The 19,508-nt window shown below is 39.8% G+C and overlaps 1 protein-coding gene across 1 annotated transcript; it reads right to left on the bottom strand.

Moving 5' to 3' along the window:
• Window positions 1–674: 674 nt before the first annotated feature.
• MRPS31 (mitochondrial ribosomal protein S31) lies at window positions 675–19,508 on the bottom strand. The gene is made up of 7 exons (XM_079301511.1): window positions 19,374–19,508; window positions 17,351–17,638; window positions 16,507–16,665; window positions 11,919–12,065; window positions 9,635–9,708; window positions 5,906–6,049; window positions 675–1,033 (listed from the first exon to the last, which is right to left on the bottom strand). Exons 1-7 carry the CDS (start codon window positions 19,442–19,444, stop codon window positions 822–824), a joined length of 1,095 nt encoding a protein of 364 aa, XP_079157637.1. The 5' UTR covers window positions 19,445–19,508; the 3' UTR covers window positions 675–821.

Raw genomic sequence — 19,508 nt, 5'->3', positions numbered from 1 at the left:
GGGCAGGAATATCTTTCACCTGACCAGGTTGCTCCAAATCCCATCCAATCTGTCCTTGAACACTTCCAGGGATGGGGCATCCACAGCTTGTCTGGGAATCCTGTGCCAGTGCCTCACCACTCTCAAGGCAAAGAATATCTCCTAGCATCTAATGTCAACCATCCCTCTTACATCTTATAGTTTAAAGCCATTGGTGGCAGTCCCAATAGCAAACCCTAAGGAACATCACTCCATTGTTATTTTCTGTAACTCACCAGTGTTATGCTGTGCACACATCTCAGGAATACAACAGCCTTTCACTGAGCACATGAAGCAAAAAGCACACACTTCAAATCACTTTGTCATTACCAAAAACTTTAAAATTAATCCATAAATATAGTTAGTGGAAGAGGGGAGAAAGGATTAATAATATCCAAACACCAGGGTGGATGATGAATCAGGAAAATGAAAGCACTGCAAGTTTTCCAGAAGGGGAAAGATGATCCAGCCTGTCAAGCTGTGAAGGGTGTAGGAAGTGGAGTCAGACCAAGGATTTTGCATTGTTGAAATACTAGTTTCAAATTTAAAAGACAACAGTTCCAATAAACTAAATTTCAAACGCACATTCTACAAAAGCCATACTTCAGTTCCTTCTTTTGCTGTCAAAAGTATCTACACACACACAGACACACATGTAAGAAACTATGACCTTTCAGTTTATTGTTTAAAATACAACTTTCAGGCCACATGATCAGTATGCACTGACAGTATTTCCACCCATAACAAATCACACCCCTCGACATAATGATTCTTCATTTCAAGGCTAAGCACTTTCCCAAATCTCAAATCTCTTGAAGAAGTTCCTTCTTTTCCTCAAAATAGTTCTGAAACCACTCAATATGTTCAACCTTCTGCTTAACACTGAGGTATGGGTTTTTTGAAAGCCCACAGATGACTAGTTCCATGAAGTGGCGGATAGGTCCTTCCTTGGGAAAGCCCTCCAGGTGTTTCTCCAGAAAGATATGCTCGTGAAATTCAGCATCATCCTCCATCCCTAACAGAAAGACAAAGCAAAAAAAACAAAGTTGTTATCATAATAAAATAGCAAGTCTAACAAAATAAAAAAATAATAGAGTGTGAAAATAATCTTAAATTAGTAAAATTAATGGTTCTGCTTGCATTTCTAAGAATATGTAATATTTAAATCAACTTTCTGGATTGAAATCTTGATAAAAGCCTGATGCTGGGGTGGAAGTAGGAGGAATAATTATAACCATAAATCAATCTTCGTGCTAAAATCCAGTCTGTTCAATACTTGAAAATTTTGATTTATCCTTGGTACCACCTTTGATATTGCAGGCACTTTCTTCATAAATCCTTAAAGAGAACACTGCCCAAATTCTGCAGAGGATTAAAGAATACAAAACAGCCTTGAACAAATAAGGTAACCTCATAACTTACATAATACTGAACAGCTAACAACATTTACATGTCCATTCCAAGTCATGCTTTTAACATTCTATTGCTATCAAATAGGCACAGAAATTTGGTTTTCTGACATTTTCTGAATCTGTGAGTGAATGCTGAAGCAGAACTGTTGTGTATCTCACCAACTGCTTTTAAGTCATAGTCATCACCAAAGATGATGCTTTCAAAAGCCTCTACAGGACATGGGATAAGGGATTATTTGAGATAGGGTAAACTTTTGTTCTTTGTCCTGTGGACTTTTTGCTTTTGTTCATACCGTGATGGTAGAGAGAAAGACTCAAAACATTAATTTCTACACACAGAAAAAAGGCTGCTTTTGCTGTTCCTAATTTTAAGGGGAAAAAAACAAAACAAAAGGCAGTCTGGGATTTAGATATGCATGAAAATTTTTATTTTATCCCAATTTGCTTAAATAAATTACCCTTAAATAAAAATCTGTTAGTAGAGAAAACTATTGCATCACTTCAAGATGACAAAAATAAGAAGCCTGTACCATACATGAGTATGGTGTATACATTTTTCTAAACTAGCTAGTTACACTTTTCTATATTATTTGAGGTAAAATTGAGGCAATTAAGCCACGTAAGTTCTAGGCTTTGTTCTTTGGTAGAGGTTCTACAGTTTCAGAAGAAATTATGCACATCTCTGGGATGGAGAAGTCACTCAAATTGTATTTGTTAAGTCTGCATTACTTTTTTCCTGCTTTAAACTTAAGATACTGCAATATATGAAGGAGCTGAGAAATACCTACATTTTTCCTAGAAATGTGTGAGTGCATCAATACCACAGTTGCACACATTTATCTCCGTTGTTCTTGGAGAAAGCAAGCATATTTTCTTCTTCTGACCTCTCTCCTTGTTCCTTTATGTTGAAAGTTAAAATAATAATAAAAAAAAACCAGGTGATGTCAGTTTCACAAAGTGTGTTTCTGCTGTGCTTGGAAAACTATGCCCATGGACAGCAGCAGTGATGATCCTTTCACTGTGCCACCCATGGGGAGGTAGAATCTTAATGTACATGGATGCTACTGGTTGCTTTTTCAAACTAACAACCTTTCCAGATTTCCATACTTTTGCTGGTCTTAAAAATCCAAGAGAACTAAACCAAACAAATTCACTACTGAAAGAATCAGAATAATGCTGACAGTAAAATTTGGCCTTCTGGATGCTCTTCTTCTGGGGACAGATATAGGGTATCAGGAAAGATGTAATGTGTCTAATAAATAATTTAATCAATTTTCATCTTTAACCCAAAATAAGCAATTTAGAGTCTCACAAAAAATGCAGGTCAGAAAGAAATATCACATTATGTATCTGCTCTCCTGTTTGTCAGAGTGTACATGGTTTGGGGATGAAGTGTTAAGTCCAAATATTTCAGTTAGACCATGTATTTCAGTCCTCAAAATGTAAAGTGTGCACCACAGAAAAGGAGACCACAACTGTCCAAAGCACCAGAGGCTGAAGCCTCTGGTGGGAACAGATTAGATGAGACTATGACTCCCCTCACCCCTAGCAAGCTGAGAATCCTGCTGCAAGCCTGTCTCTCAGCCTCTCTTGCATTGTCCTCAGAAATGTAATTTGAAAGAACATGCATGGCAGAAGTCTAAAGTAGAAAATTTTCTTTTTCAGCATCAAAACAAGACACCTTCTTTCAATATCCTATTTCCAGCCCCCCACATGCTACAAAACAGAAAGTCTGGGGAATTTCTCCAGCTAAAACACCAGTCCTTCCAGGACACCACCAGCCTTGTCTTAAAGATGTCAATCCAAACACAGATGTTCATCCCTTATAGCGAGTGTTGCTGACACGCTGTAAAGATGACTGAGTATTCAGATGTAGTGAGAAAATGTCCCTGTCCATGGCAGAAAGTTTGGATTAAATGATCTTTAAAGGTCCCTTTCAACACAAAGTATTCTATCCTTTTAGGATTTTTAGAATTACATCAATCATGCTCTTCAGTAGGTCCTAGAACAGACTGGGAGTTAGTAAAGAAACCCCAACGCAATGGTTGTGTAACTCTGCCAACTCTCTTGGCAAGATGACCCAATATTTCTCTGCTGGGAACAGCAGCTCAGCTAACCAGCAACTAGAACAGGACGTGGTGAACTTTTGCCTGCAGAAGCCATCAGAGGCCACTGAGGAATTAATTTTCTGAGACCTTCCTATCACTTGAGCAGCAACAATCTCTGGCCCACCAAAAGCATTTGCTCCTCATAATGAGATGCTAACGCAAATCCACACCTATAATCTGCCCTGTCCTTTTTAGCTTTTTTGAGTCATGGCATAAATGCACAGAAATAATAAATGAGGCACAAATAAACATCTCTCCCAACTTTTTGCCATGACAATCATGGAGCAGCATTAAAGCTACTTAGAAACAGGAAAGGAAAGCAAAAAGAAGGAGGAGTGAGAACAATGTTATGCAAACTATACTAATGGTTTGCTAAACTGGTAAAAATTAATCAGAGACTGGAGAGGCAGAGAGGAAAAAAAAGGTAATTTTCTGACTAACAGTAACTTCAGCTGCATTGGACAAGGGACAGGACATGCAGGTAAGAGCAAACAACAGGGCAGTAAGGTATGGGGGGAGAAGACTGCTGCTGGCCACTGTAGCAAGCCAGTATGTCTAGCCATGTCTTCAGATGTTCGCACCTAAATTATCTCAAAAACCATGACCTTGTCCTGGTGCCACAAAGCACAGCACAGTGCCTTGGTGAAGCAACTCTAATGAGAACACCAGAGATGCTCTGGAGCCAAGAAAAAGAGTTACAAGAGCTTGTCTCTCTGTTTTCTATTTGGTCTAAAATTTTAAAGGCTTTCATAATGCTGAAAGTTGAGTATATGTGCTTCCTCAACAGAAAATGTAATTGTACTTACATTTTTAAAGCCACATGTTTTTGGCATAGAAGAATAATCACACATTTCTGGATACAGAACAAGCTGAAGTAATCTCCTCCTACTGAGGGAAATGGCTGTTACAAAACTGCAAAATTAACAGTAGAAAGGGGCATCCTTCTTCTGCAGAGAAAGTGAAATTACAGCATGGTGATATACTCGAGTGAGGTCCTCGAGCTTTTAACTGTGCTTTGGCACACCTGAGGTGATTAACAGCCTGTGGCTGGCAGTCTGATAGGAGGGAACTTAGTGACTTGGTATTTCAACCTGAGAGGTGACAGGTTTTGGAAGGCTCCACTGGAATTTTCCACAGGACTCGTCTTTGTGGACAAATCACCGAAGATTCCTGTTCTAACTATATGTAAAGACTCTTTGTCGGCCGCCCGCCCCATCCCAGACAGCGCGGTTCCAGCGGCACGGCTGCAACAGGGAAACCATCGCCCGCCAAAGACACTCTGTCAACTGACAGCCCCAGACAGCAGGGTTCCAGCCACATTACAACAGCACAAAAAACATTGGCCACAGCGGTTTTAAGCTTGCAAAAACATGACTAGAGTATACTTGGATTTCTACATGATGGAACAGATCAATTCTGGGAGCAGTGATTAAATTCTGTGAAGAAACTGCCAAATAGGATGAGAATAAACATTAAGAAACAATGAAGCACATTATTCAATTTGCAACTCGGTATAGGACAGATTTTCAAAGACTCCCAGCCTCAGATACGAACCTGTTTTGCTCTCAGTGACTGAATCATTACAAAGCAGTTCTGTTTGATGTCTTTAAAGACTTTAAAAAAACCCCAAAACCCACAGCCAAGTTCTCCTGAAGTTATGAAGTCCCCTTTCCTATACTACACACTTTGTGTAGTTGTTCTTCACTTCCTTAACATTCACTCTCTCTGCTGGCATAACTTCACAAGAAGCTTTTTTGGTTTTTTATGGTAATAAAAGAAAATACTGTGCACAAAGATGCCTAATTAACATAGATGCCCAGGGTCAGTGAATATTGTGACTGCTTATTCTTATGAAACAAACAGAACAAAGGGAGCAAATAACTGCTTAACACTTGGCCTCCCAGATACAGAAATGGCCGATAGCTGTTTGGGATCTGGCAAGACTCTTGGTCCAAGAGCCACACCAAAGAACAGAATCAGCATTATAAAACACGCACAGCACTTTTAAGATTCCCCAGCTTCAGCTAGGAGCTTAATTTAAAGAAGTTGCAGAGTAAAAAGTATTATGTAAGACTCAAACAGCCTTTTGGTGCTAAGCACATCAGGGAGAGGGCGGGAGTTGTCTCCTTTTGGCAGCAGCCAGCCCTCAGATCAGTCAAACCACCTGCCAGACTTCACCTAAAGAGCACCAGAATGAGTTCATCTGAAGCATCTCTGATCTGGGACAATCGGGAAGTTAAGTTTGTTTACTATCAAAAGCATGACTCACAGCTGAAACACTATGTTAAAACAGTCAAAGGTCAAACATGCTCTAATTTTCAGAAAAGATAAACTGACACAGATAATAAAAGCTCACAGTGCACATACCAACTTCATTGTCAATTGGGTACTCCCACAGTATTCCTTCTTTTGTCCACTGGATCATCTCCTCAAAACCGTTCCGAGGAGGCTGTGCAGTTACTGCTGCAACCTCCTTTGCAAACTCCAGATCCCAAATTGTTGGTGAAGATACTAAAAAAGAAATTTTGTAAACATCTGTCAGCAGCCAAAGACTTCTCACTAGCTAAGACAAAGTCCTTTAACATCAATCCTTACAGAGACTAAAACTTTCAGCTGTGCAAATTTTTCTACTTTAGATACCAGCATCATCTTTCTCAAATGAGAATTCTCTGTTTACATGAAAGTTCTTGAAGTTCTCAAATGTCTGATGAAAATCTATTCTGAACTCCTAGGGAAATACCTATTTTTATGACTTTCACATAAAGCAATGATTTAGTTTTTTCCACAATCATTCTTTGGTTTTATCTTTCAAAAAATGTAGGTATAACAAATTCTGAACTTGACTGGCGCACTGTGCTAAAGGAACTTTACTTCTAAAGGAGTTTTCAGGTTCTTCACAACTATATTCTCCTTCAGGGTAATAACTCAAATCTACAAGTCATGGCAATTCCTTCCCCAATGCTCCTAAGTGTCCCAGGTTTTGTCTCTCAGAAACCATGATTTCTTATTCTTCCAAAAAGAGAAACATTTCCTTTAGGGATATATCTTTCCTGATTTTTTTTTTTAATGAAAGTGCACTCGTATTGCAGCAGTTACTCTTCTTAAGGAGTTCCTGTCTCTCCACCCAGGAGAGCTGGTCACAAGCCCAGACTGAACCGCTTCGCTGAACTGAAGGGAACAAGCTGTTACCACGGACAGGGAGGGACCTCTGGGAGTGCCCTGGGCTGCAGATGAGTGAGCTGGCCTAAGCTGCATTCCCCTTTGTTTTCCTGCCTCCCTCTGTTATCAATTCATCCCAAGCTCCTTGGAACACTGATCTTCATGAGAATTCAGGTATTAACAGTCCACTTGGAGTGGATCATAGCCAATAATCTATTATTTTACTACTCCTGACTTGAGGTCAAGATATCATTTCATCTTTGGCTCAGTGGCTTACAACTCAACTGAATTTAAAAAAAAAAAACCCAAAACCTCTACCCCCTCCTTTAAAGAAAAACACAATGAGAGGGCAAACGGTATTTTTACATATAGAAAAGTGTTTTTAGGGGTTTTTGGTGTTAAATCAGAATATAATTACTCAAATTATTCCTTAAGAGGGCAATTTCCAGAACTATATTACCAGGCTGACTACTTTGATTTGAGGGCTGGAGGCAGGAATAGAATACAGCTACAAGACAACATGAGAAACCATACCAGAATAAAATTATTGTCCACATCATAAAGAAACTAATAAATCCTCTGATAGAGGAAAGCAGAACCTCATTTTTCAAGCCTGCAGTAGAGGTGATAAAGATTATAACTTCACCTCATGAAACAGAAAATAATACTGACATTTTACATTAGTAGTTATGAAGAGAATTTTCAGGGTGACAATTTCCAGTTAACATTCAAGTTTTCAAAGTCAATACTCAAAACAAAACTTACTTTTTTTGTTACGTATAAACAAATTTTAACCCATTATCTCTTTTAATATGAACCAAGACAGTGGAAACAAATGAATAAAGGTATCAAGTATCACAATGGTATTTCCCGAGATTAATGCTCAAAAAATTGTTTGTCATCAGGCTTAGTCAGTAAGCCAAGTAATCAGCTTCCTGGTCTAAAATAAACTGTAGATTTCCTCAAAGCTACCTGGAATCAAACAAGGAAACAGCACACAAAAAGCTGAAAGAAGCTTGCATCTTAACATCTAATTACAAGTACAATAAAGTCCACTTGCTCTCTTTAACAATTTGGACACATTCCAATTTTGTGTTTAAAAACAAAAGTGTATCTCAGCTTTTACCTGGGGTAACTACTATGAGCCATTGTGTCTGCCTTCTGTTCATGCAAAAAATAAACTTTATATTCTCACCATTTTACCTGAGTAAATTTGATTCAACTCAAAATCCAAGTTCTTGAACACCACTTTTGTTAAGACAGCTAAAAACTTTTTACATGTAAAATGGACCAATTTTATGGATATTGGCAGTCTTAAAAAACAGAAAACTGAATCCCATTCCAATAAACAACCTTCACAGAGGTGGCTGTATTCAGAAAGTTCACAGCTGCTTGAAAATATGCAAATGGCACTATTTGACATTTTACCAAAAAAAAAAAAAAAAAAGCAAAGTAAGATTTTAGAGAGGACTACTATTTCTTCTTCTGCTGCTAGCTTTACATAAAGTTCTAAGTCACTACACTGGAATAGTCTGTTTTTTAAAAGGGCCTCAGAATAGCTGAGGGAAAACAGCACATTCAAGATCAATGCTAACAATGCAGTCTCACTGCTCATGAAGAAAAGTGAGAGTTCTTTACATAACTTGCCCATATTCACATACTCTTGGCCAAACCCAGCCTGTACTAAAGCCAAGTCTTCATGAGTGAAACTTACCCCTGTTAGGCAGCATTAAGACTGTTCCTGCACAGTGAACATGAAGGTGAGTCACACCTGTTCTGACTTTAGTTTTGCTATCTTTTACCTCACATGAGTTTTGGCAAGTTTGGCATATTTAGTGGATAAGCAATTGGTAGGGTGGTCACATCCAGACTTCCCAGGCCCCATGGGCCACTCCAGGGTTCTCTCCAGACATGCACTCCATGGTCAAGAGCTCAATGTCTGAATGGAGATTGGTAACAAAGCAGTGTTGCTCAGGAATCCACACTGAGACCTGTATTGTTCAGTGTCTTCATCAACACCACAGACAGTGGAATCCAGTGCACCCTCAGCACGTGTGTAGGTGACTCCAAGCTGAGTGGTGCAGCTGACACACGTGAAGGACAGGATGCTATCCAGAGGGACCTGGCCTCACGGGAACCTCATGAGGTTCAACAGGGCCAAGTGCAAGGTGCTGCACTGGCCTGGGGCAACCACCAGCACTCACACAGGCTGGGGGATGAATGGACAGAGAGCAGTCCTGCCCAGAAGTATTTAGGGATATGGGTGGATAAAATCTGGACATGAGCCAGCAATGTGCATTCACACCCCAGAAAGCCAATTAGAATCATAAAACAAGTGTGGCCAACAGGTTGAGAGAGGAGATTCTTCCCCTCTGCTCTCACGAGACCCCACCTGGAATGCTGCAACCAGCTCTGGGGTTCTCAGCACAGGAGGGACATGGACTGCTTGGAGCAGGTCCATGCAGATGATTAGAGGGATGGAAGACTAAACAAAAGAAGGCCCCAGAGCAATCCACTGTGTAGTTTTGGGTTCCTACTCCCCTACTTATGCTCAGCCTCCTGCAGGGCATGCTTGTTTCCTTGGGATCACAGCTTCACATTTCCTTGCAACTTGACCAAATAAGCTGTGGCCAACATACCCATCCTCTAGGCTGGCTTTACACTCACAGAAAAAGGACTGACCTTTGTGACAAAAAGCTAGTTATACCCTTCAAGCTCACTAATAGTGTGCCCTGATCATTGCAGAAAACAATTCATTACACTGCAGGGAAGTTTCACTTGGTAAAAATAAGAGCTACATCAAAGTAGTCATTTCTTTTATCAAGTTGAAAGCAGAAAGTGAGCGGGTCATGTCTCCTCACAAAAACAAATCTCTTGATATTCTAAAAATGCAGAACTTAGCCTCACTGCATTTTTCATTACTGAATTTCCACTAACCTGTTTTCAGTGCGTGCTCTGGTTCTGTAGAAGCCTTAGTGAATATATTAAGCCTCTTTCCTACTTTGAGACTTCTATAAACAAAAAAAGAAAACCGATATTTAGTATTTCACAACACCTTAGAACATTGCCAGATAACAAATTAAAAAGCACAAAATATTTTCGTGAACTAACAGATCTCTGGAGACAAAAAAAAAAAAAAAAAAAGATAGTGACTCTCACTAAATCTTCAGGCTTTTAATCAGAGAGTGTTTATGGTTTTACTATTTGTCTTTAACAGTTTCTCAAAACATTTCCATGTGAAAGAATGAGCATAAATCAAGCACTATATTTGCAGTCAATTTTAATTGGAATATTTAGGAATCTGAACAAAGGTAAACAGTATCAAACCACAGTACTTAAGTGATTTTACAAAGTTGCGACTATCTTAAGACTTGGGTTTTTTCCCTGTAAAAAAATATATTGCACAATTCAGGAACAGAAAACGCAACAACTAAATCAAATAATTCCTGCTTTATGACATAAATAGCCCTTTTGGAAGATTACACAGCCACCTTCTCTGCCATCAGCAGACAGTCAGAGTATAACCATATGATATATTTTCAATATCATCACCCTGATGCTCGCTCTTCTGAATATAAAAATATTTCACTCTGACCATCTATTTTCAATCACATTTATCATTACCATAAGCTGTACTAAAAAAATAAATAAACTAAAAATACAAGAGTTCAACAAGTAATCAAATTCTTATAAATTAAAATAAAACCCCCACAATGACTTTAGAATCAATTATGTTGTTAATCATATTATCTTTCAGGTTTCCACTTTTTGTTATTACATATCCACTGTTACCCCGGCAAGATTTACCCTTTCTGACCTTAAAATTCTACCCTTCTGGATTTACTGGAGATTTCAAATGGTCTCAACTTCTGCAAACCTGCTCTTGTCATATTACTTTGTAGTGATGAAACTACCCTGGATCTTTTTCAGCACAGAACAATCTAGTTACAGAGCCTTAAAAGAATGTTGATTCAGTATTATATTTTCCTATCTGTGTGTAACTCCCAATGACATTGGCCAAAGACACATGCATGTCTTGGAAGAACAATTATTTTAAAACTACAAGTTTAAATTACTATAAAGCAACATCACTCGTTTCATTGCAATGTATTAACTCAAATTTAGGTATTCTTCCTAACCCATTCTTTCCCTACTATCAGTTGATAAGCAAAACCATTAGATTTTCAGGTATGCAGGAGAGAACTCAGGCCTGAACTGGAGAGTTTACCCACTACAGGGATTTTAAAAACTATTTTAAAGTGCTGTTTCTGAAGTTATATACCAAGCACAGTTTCACCATACACAGAATACTCTACACCTATTCACCCATGAACTCATGCTGTTCCTTTGTTACCCAAATTCTGTCTTCACCATGATCTATCTAAACACAAACGATTCCCTCACTTTTCAGGCCCTAACCCCCAAAAATGGGGATTAACTTGCAAAGTAAACTAACTCCAAGAGAAGTTAATCTTACTAAAAACTAGGGAAAGAATACATTGAAAAGTAATGTGATGATGAGTTGCCATGGGAAAATCCAAAGACTACAGACAAGAAAAGCACAGCTTACAGAAGTAAACCAGAAATGTAAGAGAACTCCTCAAATCACTAAAAACAGAGTGGCCACATAATACAGCAGTAAAATAAAGTTAAGGACTACCCTGAAATCACATGTGAATTATAAAGTTAATTTCATGGCTAATTATAACATCACAGATAATAAAGAAATCAATTACAGAATGAGGTGGTAATAAATGCATAAATAAATAAATAGACCAAGCTTAATATCTCTTGAAAATCCTAACAGAATGGATGAACCCTTTCTAAACATAGAACATTATCAGCTTTTGTAGAGCATGAAAGCAAGCTTTCAAAAACCTCAATTTCCCAAGAAGTTAAGAAAGTGACATAAAATTGTATTATGTGTAGGTGAAAATAATTTAAACTGGTTAAAACAAGTACAATTACATTTCAGCACCAAGTATGTTTAATTATCTAAAATGTAATATTTAAAAAGTACACATTATTTGATTAGCTGGTTGGCATTAACTACCTTGTTCTCACAATTTATTTCAATGCTAACAGTACTTTTTTTAAAAAATACTTAAATAATTTCTTTAAGCTCTGATGACCGAAACATTAATATGTACAAGTAAATTTAAGAAATTATCCACTAGTAACTGCATGCTCCTTCTATGGGAAGTGAACACAGCAAAAGTACCTTCTGGAGTCCACAGACTGAGCTGATGATCTTTCACGCCTTATTCTTTGATTATCCTCATCCAACTGCAAGGAAATGCGACCGGATATCCTCGCACCCCTCTGGGCTGGGGACTGCCTTTTAACTGTCATTTCTGAAATAACGTTGCTGAAAGGAAAAACATGAAATGTAAAAACTCAACAGATTGACAAAGCGAGGTTTGTCTTATATATTAACTAGAAACTCTATTATCAATTGGTTTCAAAAGCTTCTATGAGACAGAATTATACTATATATTCCTCGCAAAATACACCCATCTTTAATCCATCAAAATTCAAGGTTGTTGTTTTAAACCATTTGTTACATTCTATGCATTGAAAGTGCTACTTTAGTCTATTAAATCAACAATGAATGCTTTCTTTTAAATTAGTTTTCAAAAAAAAATCATCATATATCTGTATACCAATATTCACAGAATGTACTAGGCATGCTTTGCTCAAGCAAATGGGAAATTTCTCTGTATACAACAAATAGGTTGAATTAGGGAGGTAAAAATCACTATTATTTTGGACAGGAACCAACACTGCCCAGGGAGAGAGCTGCAGACCAGAAGGAAGCTTGCCTTCACACATCAGCTGACATGGGCCAATCATGCCACCCTAATAAGTAGGTCACCTTTCCTGATCCACTGCAATCTGTTGCATTGCATAAGCATATTACAGCATTAACAGACCACATCTTCCCTCGTAATTCTGGAGTGAAAATCATACGTGAAGAGCAACTGCTCTGATCTCCAGCACCGTCCACAGCTTGTTCTGACCCCAAAGTGCAAATCACAGCCCCTTTCTGCCCCTGCCCCTGAGCTCCCTTCACTGGCAACTCTGCTGCCTGGGAAAGGCCAAGCTGGTAACTCCTCTTCACAGCCTCCTCTCCACCCAACCACTTCCACTCACACACAGTCATCCCAAATTGCAGCACCCAAGTTTTAAGACATAAATATGGTCTCAAAAAAATAAAAATAGGCCAAGTCAAAAATACTGAGCTATCCATTTTATGAGAATCAGAATGAAATTCAAATTATGCTTTTGGCAGCTTAAGTCAAAAGAGATTTTACTGACAAGAAAGAAGTACTTCTGGAAAATTGTAAAAGCTAATTGCCACAGAAACACAGCATGATTTCTCTTCAGTTTTAGATGTGGTTTCAAATGGCAGAACAAGAATAGCATAGCTCTTCCAGTACCTACTCTGAAATAAAGGCATCTGAAAACAAGTTTGAAATAATTTCATTTTAATTTTAAATGAAAAGCAATCTCAGATTAGTTGCATATCTCACATTAGAAATTACTCTGTGAAGTGGCGACTGGCATTAGTGAGCTGGTGCTGGGCCAGAGGCTTGACACACTTATAAGGGTCAAAGGGACATAATTCCTAAGGTCAGCCACACACAGCCCAGCCCAACAGCTTGACTCAGCTGTGACCTAGAAGGCTGGTATGTTCCCGTGCTTCAGAGGAGTCAGGATTGCTCAGAGAAGCTCTGTTCCCTGACTTACTTGCAGTTTTGCCCTGTAGATGTGGAAAGACTACACTACTGAGCTATCAGAACACATAGTCAATAGTATCATGTTCCTCGCTAGGAAATCCTAATGTCACCCCACCAGTGGTATATGAACATTTCTGGCAGCAACATTCATCACTCCATCATGAAAAGTGCACCTGTACTAACAAAAGTAGAACTACAAAGATCTTTTTAATGCCTTTTAAAGCAAGGAGTATTGGTTTAAAAAGTCACACTCCAACCCCAGTTTACCCATAGTGGTTAGATATTATATATTACTCATACTCCAACACAACATTGAAAACCAAAGTTCCTACATACACCCGCCTTCCCGAGATGGGAAGTGGTAGGACTTTTGTAACAACCACAGACTCTCTCTATTTCCTGATCATCAGCCAATAATTATAATACTTAAAACAGAGACCCAAGGAGCTTTGGATATATTCTAGTCAAAGCTCTGAATTACTTTTCTTGTTCACCCAAAACAGGAGCTGAAATTGTAGGGCTGCAGATTTTATTTTGGTGCAGTGCTGTTGTGATTTCCATTGAGTGAAACTTTAGCCCACACTGAGGAAAATAAATTCCTGTATCGTTAATATTTTCCCCTCCTAGTGAGTGCACTGTCCCCGTGCTTTCTACAAGGCAATGAGATGACTGCATACAACAGTGACCTCTGGAGGTCTTGCTACAATCCTGGTAAAAAAATTTGTACAAAAGATCTTGACAACATACAACTCTACATATTATAAATCACAATAGCAGTATTCAGTTTTTTGCAGTTCAGCACTATGTGGCTCTACTGCTTGTGAAAGTATCTTACTTTTAAATATTGTAAATAACTGGCTTTTAAAATGTGTCAGTATATTGAATGCAAAACCTTTACAGGAAAAAAAAGGGAAAGTTAAATTGTATATACTCTCTTACAGTCAAATAAAACTCAACACAAAATAATTATGCATAAACAGAAGTGAATGCTTTCTAATATATCAAAAACATCTTCTAGCATTGTGTGGATTGAGGTATCAGGGAGCACAAATCATGCAAAATCAAGCCTGAGGGCTGCTAGGCTTTGTAAAATCAACATTTTTAAACACTAGTTAGAAACCTGAAAGTACTGTATTTATCTCAAAGAACTAAGAGGTCAGTACTAGCTCTAAAAGGTTACTATAACCAAGTTTTTCGTCATGAAAATCAGCAAATTGCTGGTCTTTCTCAAAAACTCATCCACTGATAGAGTTTCTGTCACCAAATTCTGGAAGAAGAAAACTAAAACTTTTCAGCAAATGGCAGCAGGAAGAGAACTGTATTTGCTGGGAGAAACAAGCTAGGTCACGAAGTTGCCTCAGGGAATAGAACTTGCCAACTCAGAGCACAGCAAGCCAGCCATGACATTCCAAAAAGGCTGGTTCTGGTTGAGGAAAATGCATTTTTCTAACAATAGTTCTTCATCCACAAGCCTGTCATAAAATATTGTAACATCACAACCCACCAACCAAAAATATAGAGGCACTATATACCTGCAGCTTTTAAATTTCTGAAGAATTTAAACTCTCTTTGAAGAGAAAAAAAACATTTTTGCTTTGACTACGACTTCCTTAGTCACCGTCTTTGTTCCACTGAAGCCAGAGCTGGGTCAGTGCTCCAGGGAAAGTGCCATAGGTGATGAAAGAGCGAGCCTGTGATGCCAGCAGGCAAAGAAACCACACCTAGACAAGAGCTTGTGCACCCTAAGGAAGGGAGAGTGGCACATTCCAGGTTGGGCACTGCATGTGTTAGCTCACTCAGTACCTCTGTGGTCCTCCAACATCTCGGGTATTCAAGTAGGTTTCAATTACGTTTAAGCTGGTCACCCACAGCCTCTGCCACAATTAAGACATTCATGTACTCTGCCCCTCTAAAGAACCCAGTGACAGAGAGGGAACAAGCTCCCTGGTAATTAACAATTTGATAAACATATGCTCTATATAAACAGTCATCATATCTGAAGAACAGATATTTTGCTTAACGAAGTTATTCACTGAGCATTGTACACCCCAGTCTATGCAATCACCTAACTCAACCTCAATCAACTAACTCAACCTGCTTGCAAGCATCTGTCTCTTTCTTCCTTAATTTCCACTCAGGCAGACATCAGCCATAGACACCATTAGCTCTGTTTGCAGAACACTGGTAATCATTCCAGCAGATCCTTCACTGGCACCTACAAGCAGAAATACAAGTAACCTACAAATGATAATAGATGGGTCAAGCTCTGATCCTCAGTTGGGGCAAATTCATTGTCACAGAACAAAACTAAGATAAGCAGCTTGCATTTCACACTGCAAACAGACATAAAGAAAGGTTTCACACTCAATATTTTGGTAAAAATCCAATTTTCTGTTTGGTTCAGTATTTCACCTGGATTTAATGCTTCATTTTCTGGGTAGATATTTGACTACTAGCTGAAAAAAAAAATAGAAAAAAAAATTGTCTTTAACCATCATCCAAAAGAGCCGTATGCACAACTGTTTGAGTTTCCAAACAAATGTTTCTCATCTGTTTGAAAGCCACACTGGAAACAGAGTTAAGCCAAGAGATGAGTTTCATGCGTTGACTGGAAAGTTTTGAAAGGAAGGGTGGGGCTATAAACAGAGCTGCTCTAGTTCAGTTCTGCAGAGCTGTCATGAAAATTCACCAGTCCAGACAGAACGTCTGAAACATCTACAAATCCATCCATTGTGTGAGAATTTTGGAAGCTTGTGGAAAAAAAAAAACAACACAAACAAAAACCTCACAAAAAGAGCTGTTACTTTGCTAGCCTGTCCAAGAAAGCAATGATCCTGAGCATGAAAGCAATTCTGTTTCTGCAAAACCACTTCAGAAAGATGATGGCAAAATTTACAGAGTTTGGTATAACCAGATCAATAATGTTACTAATGTTCATTAATCCTAAGGACAAACTGTCCAAAGATATTTTTAGGGCCACCTTTCCAACACAGAAGGCAGCCACCTTCAGGATGACATTGCAAAATTAGAATTTCTAACATAATTGAGAAAAACAATCAATACACAGACCGTATGTTAACGGTTCCCCTCTTCTTCTGTTTATCTGTAGTTTCTTCATGTCTTCTTAGTTGTGCAAGAAGGTCTGACACTGTCTGTTTCTTGTTGTGTGGAAGGGAAGATGCAACTGCAGAAGCAGCCTTCACCAGTTCTGGATTTAAAGGCTTGCCTCTGTAAACAGTGACACAACACATACAGAAACAAACAAACAAACAAAAAGCCTTTAACATATTCAGAAATTGTCATTTCTGTACTGCCATTTCATATCTTAATAACTCAGAAACTAGTCAGATATTTCCCCAAATAGGGGTGGCCAGTGGGACAGGCAGGTTTGCCCTATGTTGCCCTAATTATCAAATGCTAAAGGACCCTGACAAGCTCTTGTTCCCCAGCCTGGGGAAATGTGCCACTGCACAGCCCCTTGGACACACAGCTTGGAAACCACTGGCAGCACAGACCTGTGGGGTGATAAATACGATGTACCATGTGGACAGGAGCAGCTCCAAAGACTCAACATCATGATGCCATTCTTAATATTTTTTTTTCTTTTTCCTCAGTTTCACTGTATTTTATCTGGACAGTATTTCCCCCCTTCCATTAAAAAAAACTTCCCACAAGCAGGTGCTAATGCTACCTTACCATAATCTTACTGTAGAAAAAGGCAGAATATGGTTGACAGCATACAGCACCTTTTGCCCAGATTCTGCCCTGTGATTTACTCCAGCCTACAACTGTGCACCACACTCCCTTACAAAATTATTTTCCACGGTTGGAAATGGTTGATTTTGCCCTAAATAATGAAAAAGAAAGTTTAAATAAGGATAAAAGAGGCTAAGAAGAGCTCATTATACTTTACCGTAGGGTGTCTTCTGTAATTCCCTGAGGCACAGAATCTTCACTGTCCAGGCCTTCCAGCTGCTGCATGGCTTGCTTCTTGCTCTCACTGGCTTTCAGTTGTTGGAGTTTCTTCCTGTAGGTCACCTCCACCTTCATATTACCAATAATGTCTAACAGCTTCTGCTTTGGTGTTTCTGCTCCATCCTCCTGCGTTTTTGCTGCCCCGTCATGCGTGCTGTCTTTGGAAGCAGCAGATTTATCTTTGTCTTTAGAAAGCACGCTGCTTGTGCTGAAGAGCTCCTGTTTGCTAGATGATATACAAAGTTAGGAAACAGAAGTTAAAAACTGGGTCCAAGGCTGAATTTTGTAAACCTACCAAAAACCTCAAAACAACAGTTACAATTGTCTAGGCCCAACAGAGTGCAACCTGAGTGTGTTAAGTACATGTCAAACATGTACCTTTTGACTTTTCAGAAGGGGTGGGACACCATTTCAAACTCTAGATTACTTATGGTTTCATTACAAATATATGAAGTAAACAACTTTTCATACCATTTATTTGTGGAGGAAATAATACAAGAACTTAGAACTCCTAAGTATTTCTGCATTAGGTAGCAGTTTGAATTTACTGGTACCTGATACTTAAATTCATTGATACTACAGAAAACCCACCAAAACTCTTAATGAGTCAATAATGAGATCACTCCCAGCCATCTGAAAAAAAAGATTGTACACACACACACTTAACTTCACGTTTTCACACTTGTGGCACTACTACAGATCACACTCCCCTACTCTGCAACATGGATTCTGCTGCAAGTTAGCCCAGTAACAAACAGGAAAGTTATTTGGGTTATAGCTCCTCTGTTTAGTTTAGCACATCACTGCAAAGAAGCCAAAACTGACACAGTGCAGCTGAGGATGTGAAGCCAGGGACAGCAAGGAGATGCTCAGGAGATTCTGCAACACAAACATAGCTGCATTCTCTAGGAAAACTATAATAAAATTCAAAAAGACATCCTCTGTAACATTCTAAAAAATGCAGTGTTTAAACCTTTACATCCATACCTACTTCTCCACAGGTTCTAGACAAACTCCTTTTTTCCTTAATTCACGCTGTGTGCTTCTTAAAACTATGTAACCATTCAGAAATCACAGAATCGTGAAAGGGACCTTAAAGATCACCTTGCTTTAACATTCCCTGCCATAGGCAAGGTCTCCTCAGGCCTTGAACACTGCCAGGGCTGGGGCATCCACATATTTTGGACCTATTTTCCTGACAAAGAGTCTCTCTCCAGCTTCTCTGCAGGCCCCCTTCAGACACAGGAGGGTTGCTGTGAGGTCTCCATGCGAGCTTCTCTTCTCCAGGCTGAACAGCTCCAACCTTCCCAGCCTGATCCCTGCCTACAGCATCAGAAAAGCACAGCAAGGCTGAAAGCCTCAGGCACTTAAAGCCAGCAGCACACTGCAGTTTACATCCCTGTACTTCACCTGCCATCTAGTCTGCCTTCTGCTGGGGAGCTTGGCCTCGGAAAGCAGAGCCACCAAAGAGCCCGAGCTGCTTTGTACCTGAGACGGCACAGCACGGGTGCTTGTTCAAAAATACTGAGGAGTTTCAAAACTAAAAAAAAAAAAAAATGAACGCACAACTGAACTGTCGTTAAAAGCAAAATCAAGTATTTTCGTAAAAATGAAAAAGATCTCCCAAATACTGATAATACTGCTCTCAGCCCGTACTTGCAGGTACAACAATGCCCGACAGGCAGCGCCGCTCTGCTGATACAGGGCGCATAACTACGGTCAGGTCACACATGCAGATCACTCACAGCGCTCCAGATGGGAAAGGAAAGCAGTACGAGAAACACGGCCCAGGCACTCCCCTCCACCCGGCTCCACTCCCGCTGCCTTCTGCCCACCCAGCCCCGGCAGCACGGGTGAGCCCCGTCCCTGTGAAGGCCGCGCCCTGCGGCCCGGCCCGGCCCGGCTCACGGCAATGCCGGGCCGGCCCGTCCGCCAGGTGAGGGTGCGGGTCAGGCCGGTACCTGCGGGCCGTGCCGTGGGCCCCGAGCAGCCGGGCCGCCAGCCCGCCGCCGCCCCGCACGCGGCCCCACATCGCCGCGCCGCCGCCGCTCCCCGCGCCGCCGGCCGGCAACACGAGCCGCGCACGGGCGTTCCGC

The sequence above is a fragment of the Erithacus rubecula genome (assembly GCF_903797595.1).
Source record: "Erithacus rubecula genome assembly, chromosome: 1".
Lineage (NCBI taxonomy): Eukaryota > Metazoa > Chordata > Aves > Passeriformes > Muscicapidae > Erithacus > Erithacus rubecula.
This window is presented reverse-complemented; position numbering and strand designations above follow the sequence as displayed.

What these genes read in the sequence shown, in the direction of transcription:
- MRPS31 (XM_079301511.1), bottom strand. Translation starts at nt 19,444, where the DNA reads ATGTGGGGCCGCGTGCGGGGCGGCGGCGGGCTGGCGGCCCGGCTGCTC. An exon ending in AGGGGAACCGTTAACATACG is followed by an intron (nt 12,066 to 16,506) that starts GTCTGTGTATTG and finishes TTTTCCTTTCAG; the next exon opens with CAACGTTATTTCAGAAATGA. An exon ending in AGAGCACGCACTGAAAACAG is followed by an intron (nt 6,050 to 9,634) that starts GTTAGTGGAAAT and finishes TTTCTTTTTTAG; the next exon opens with TATCTTCACCAACAATTTGG.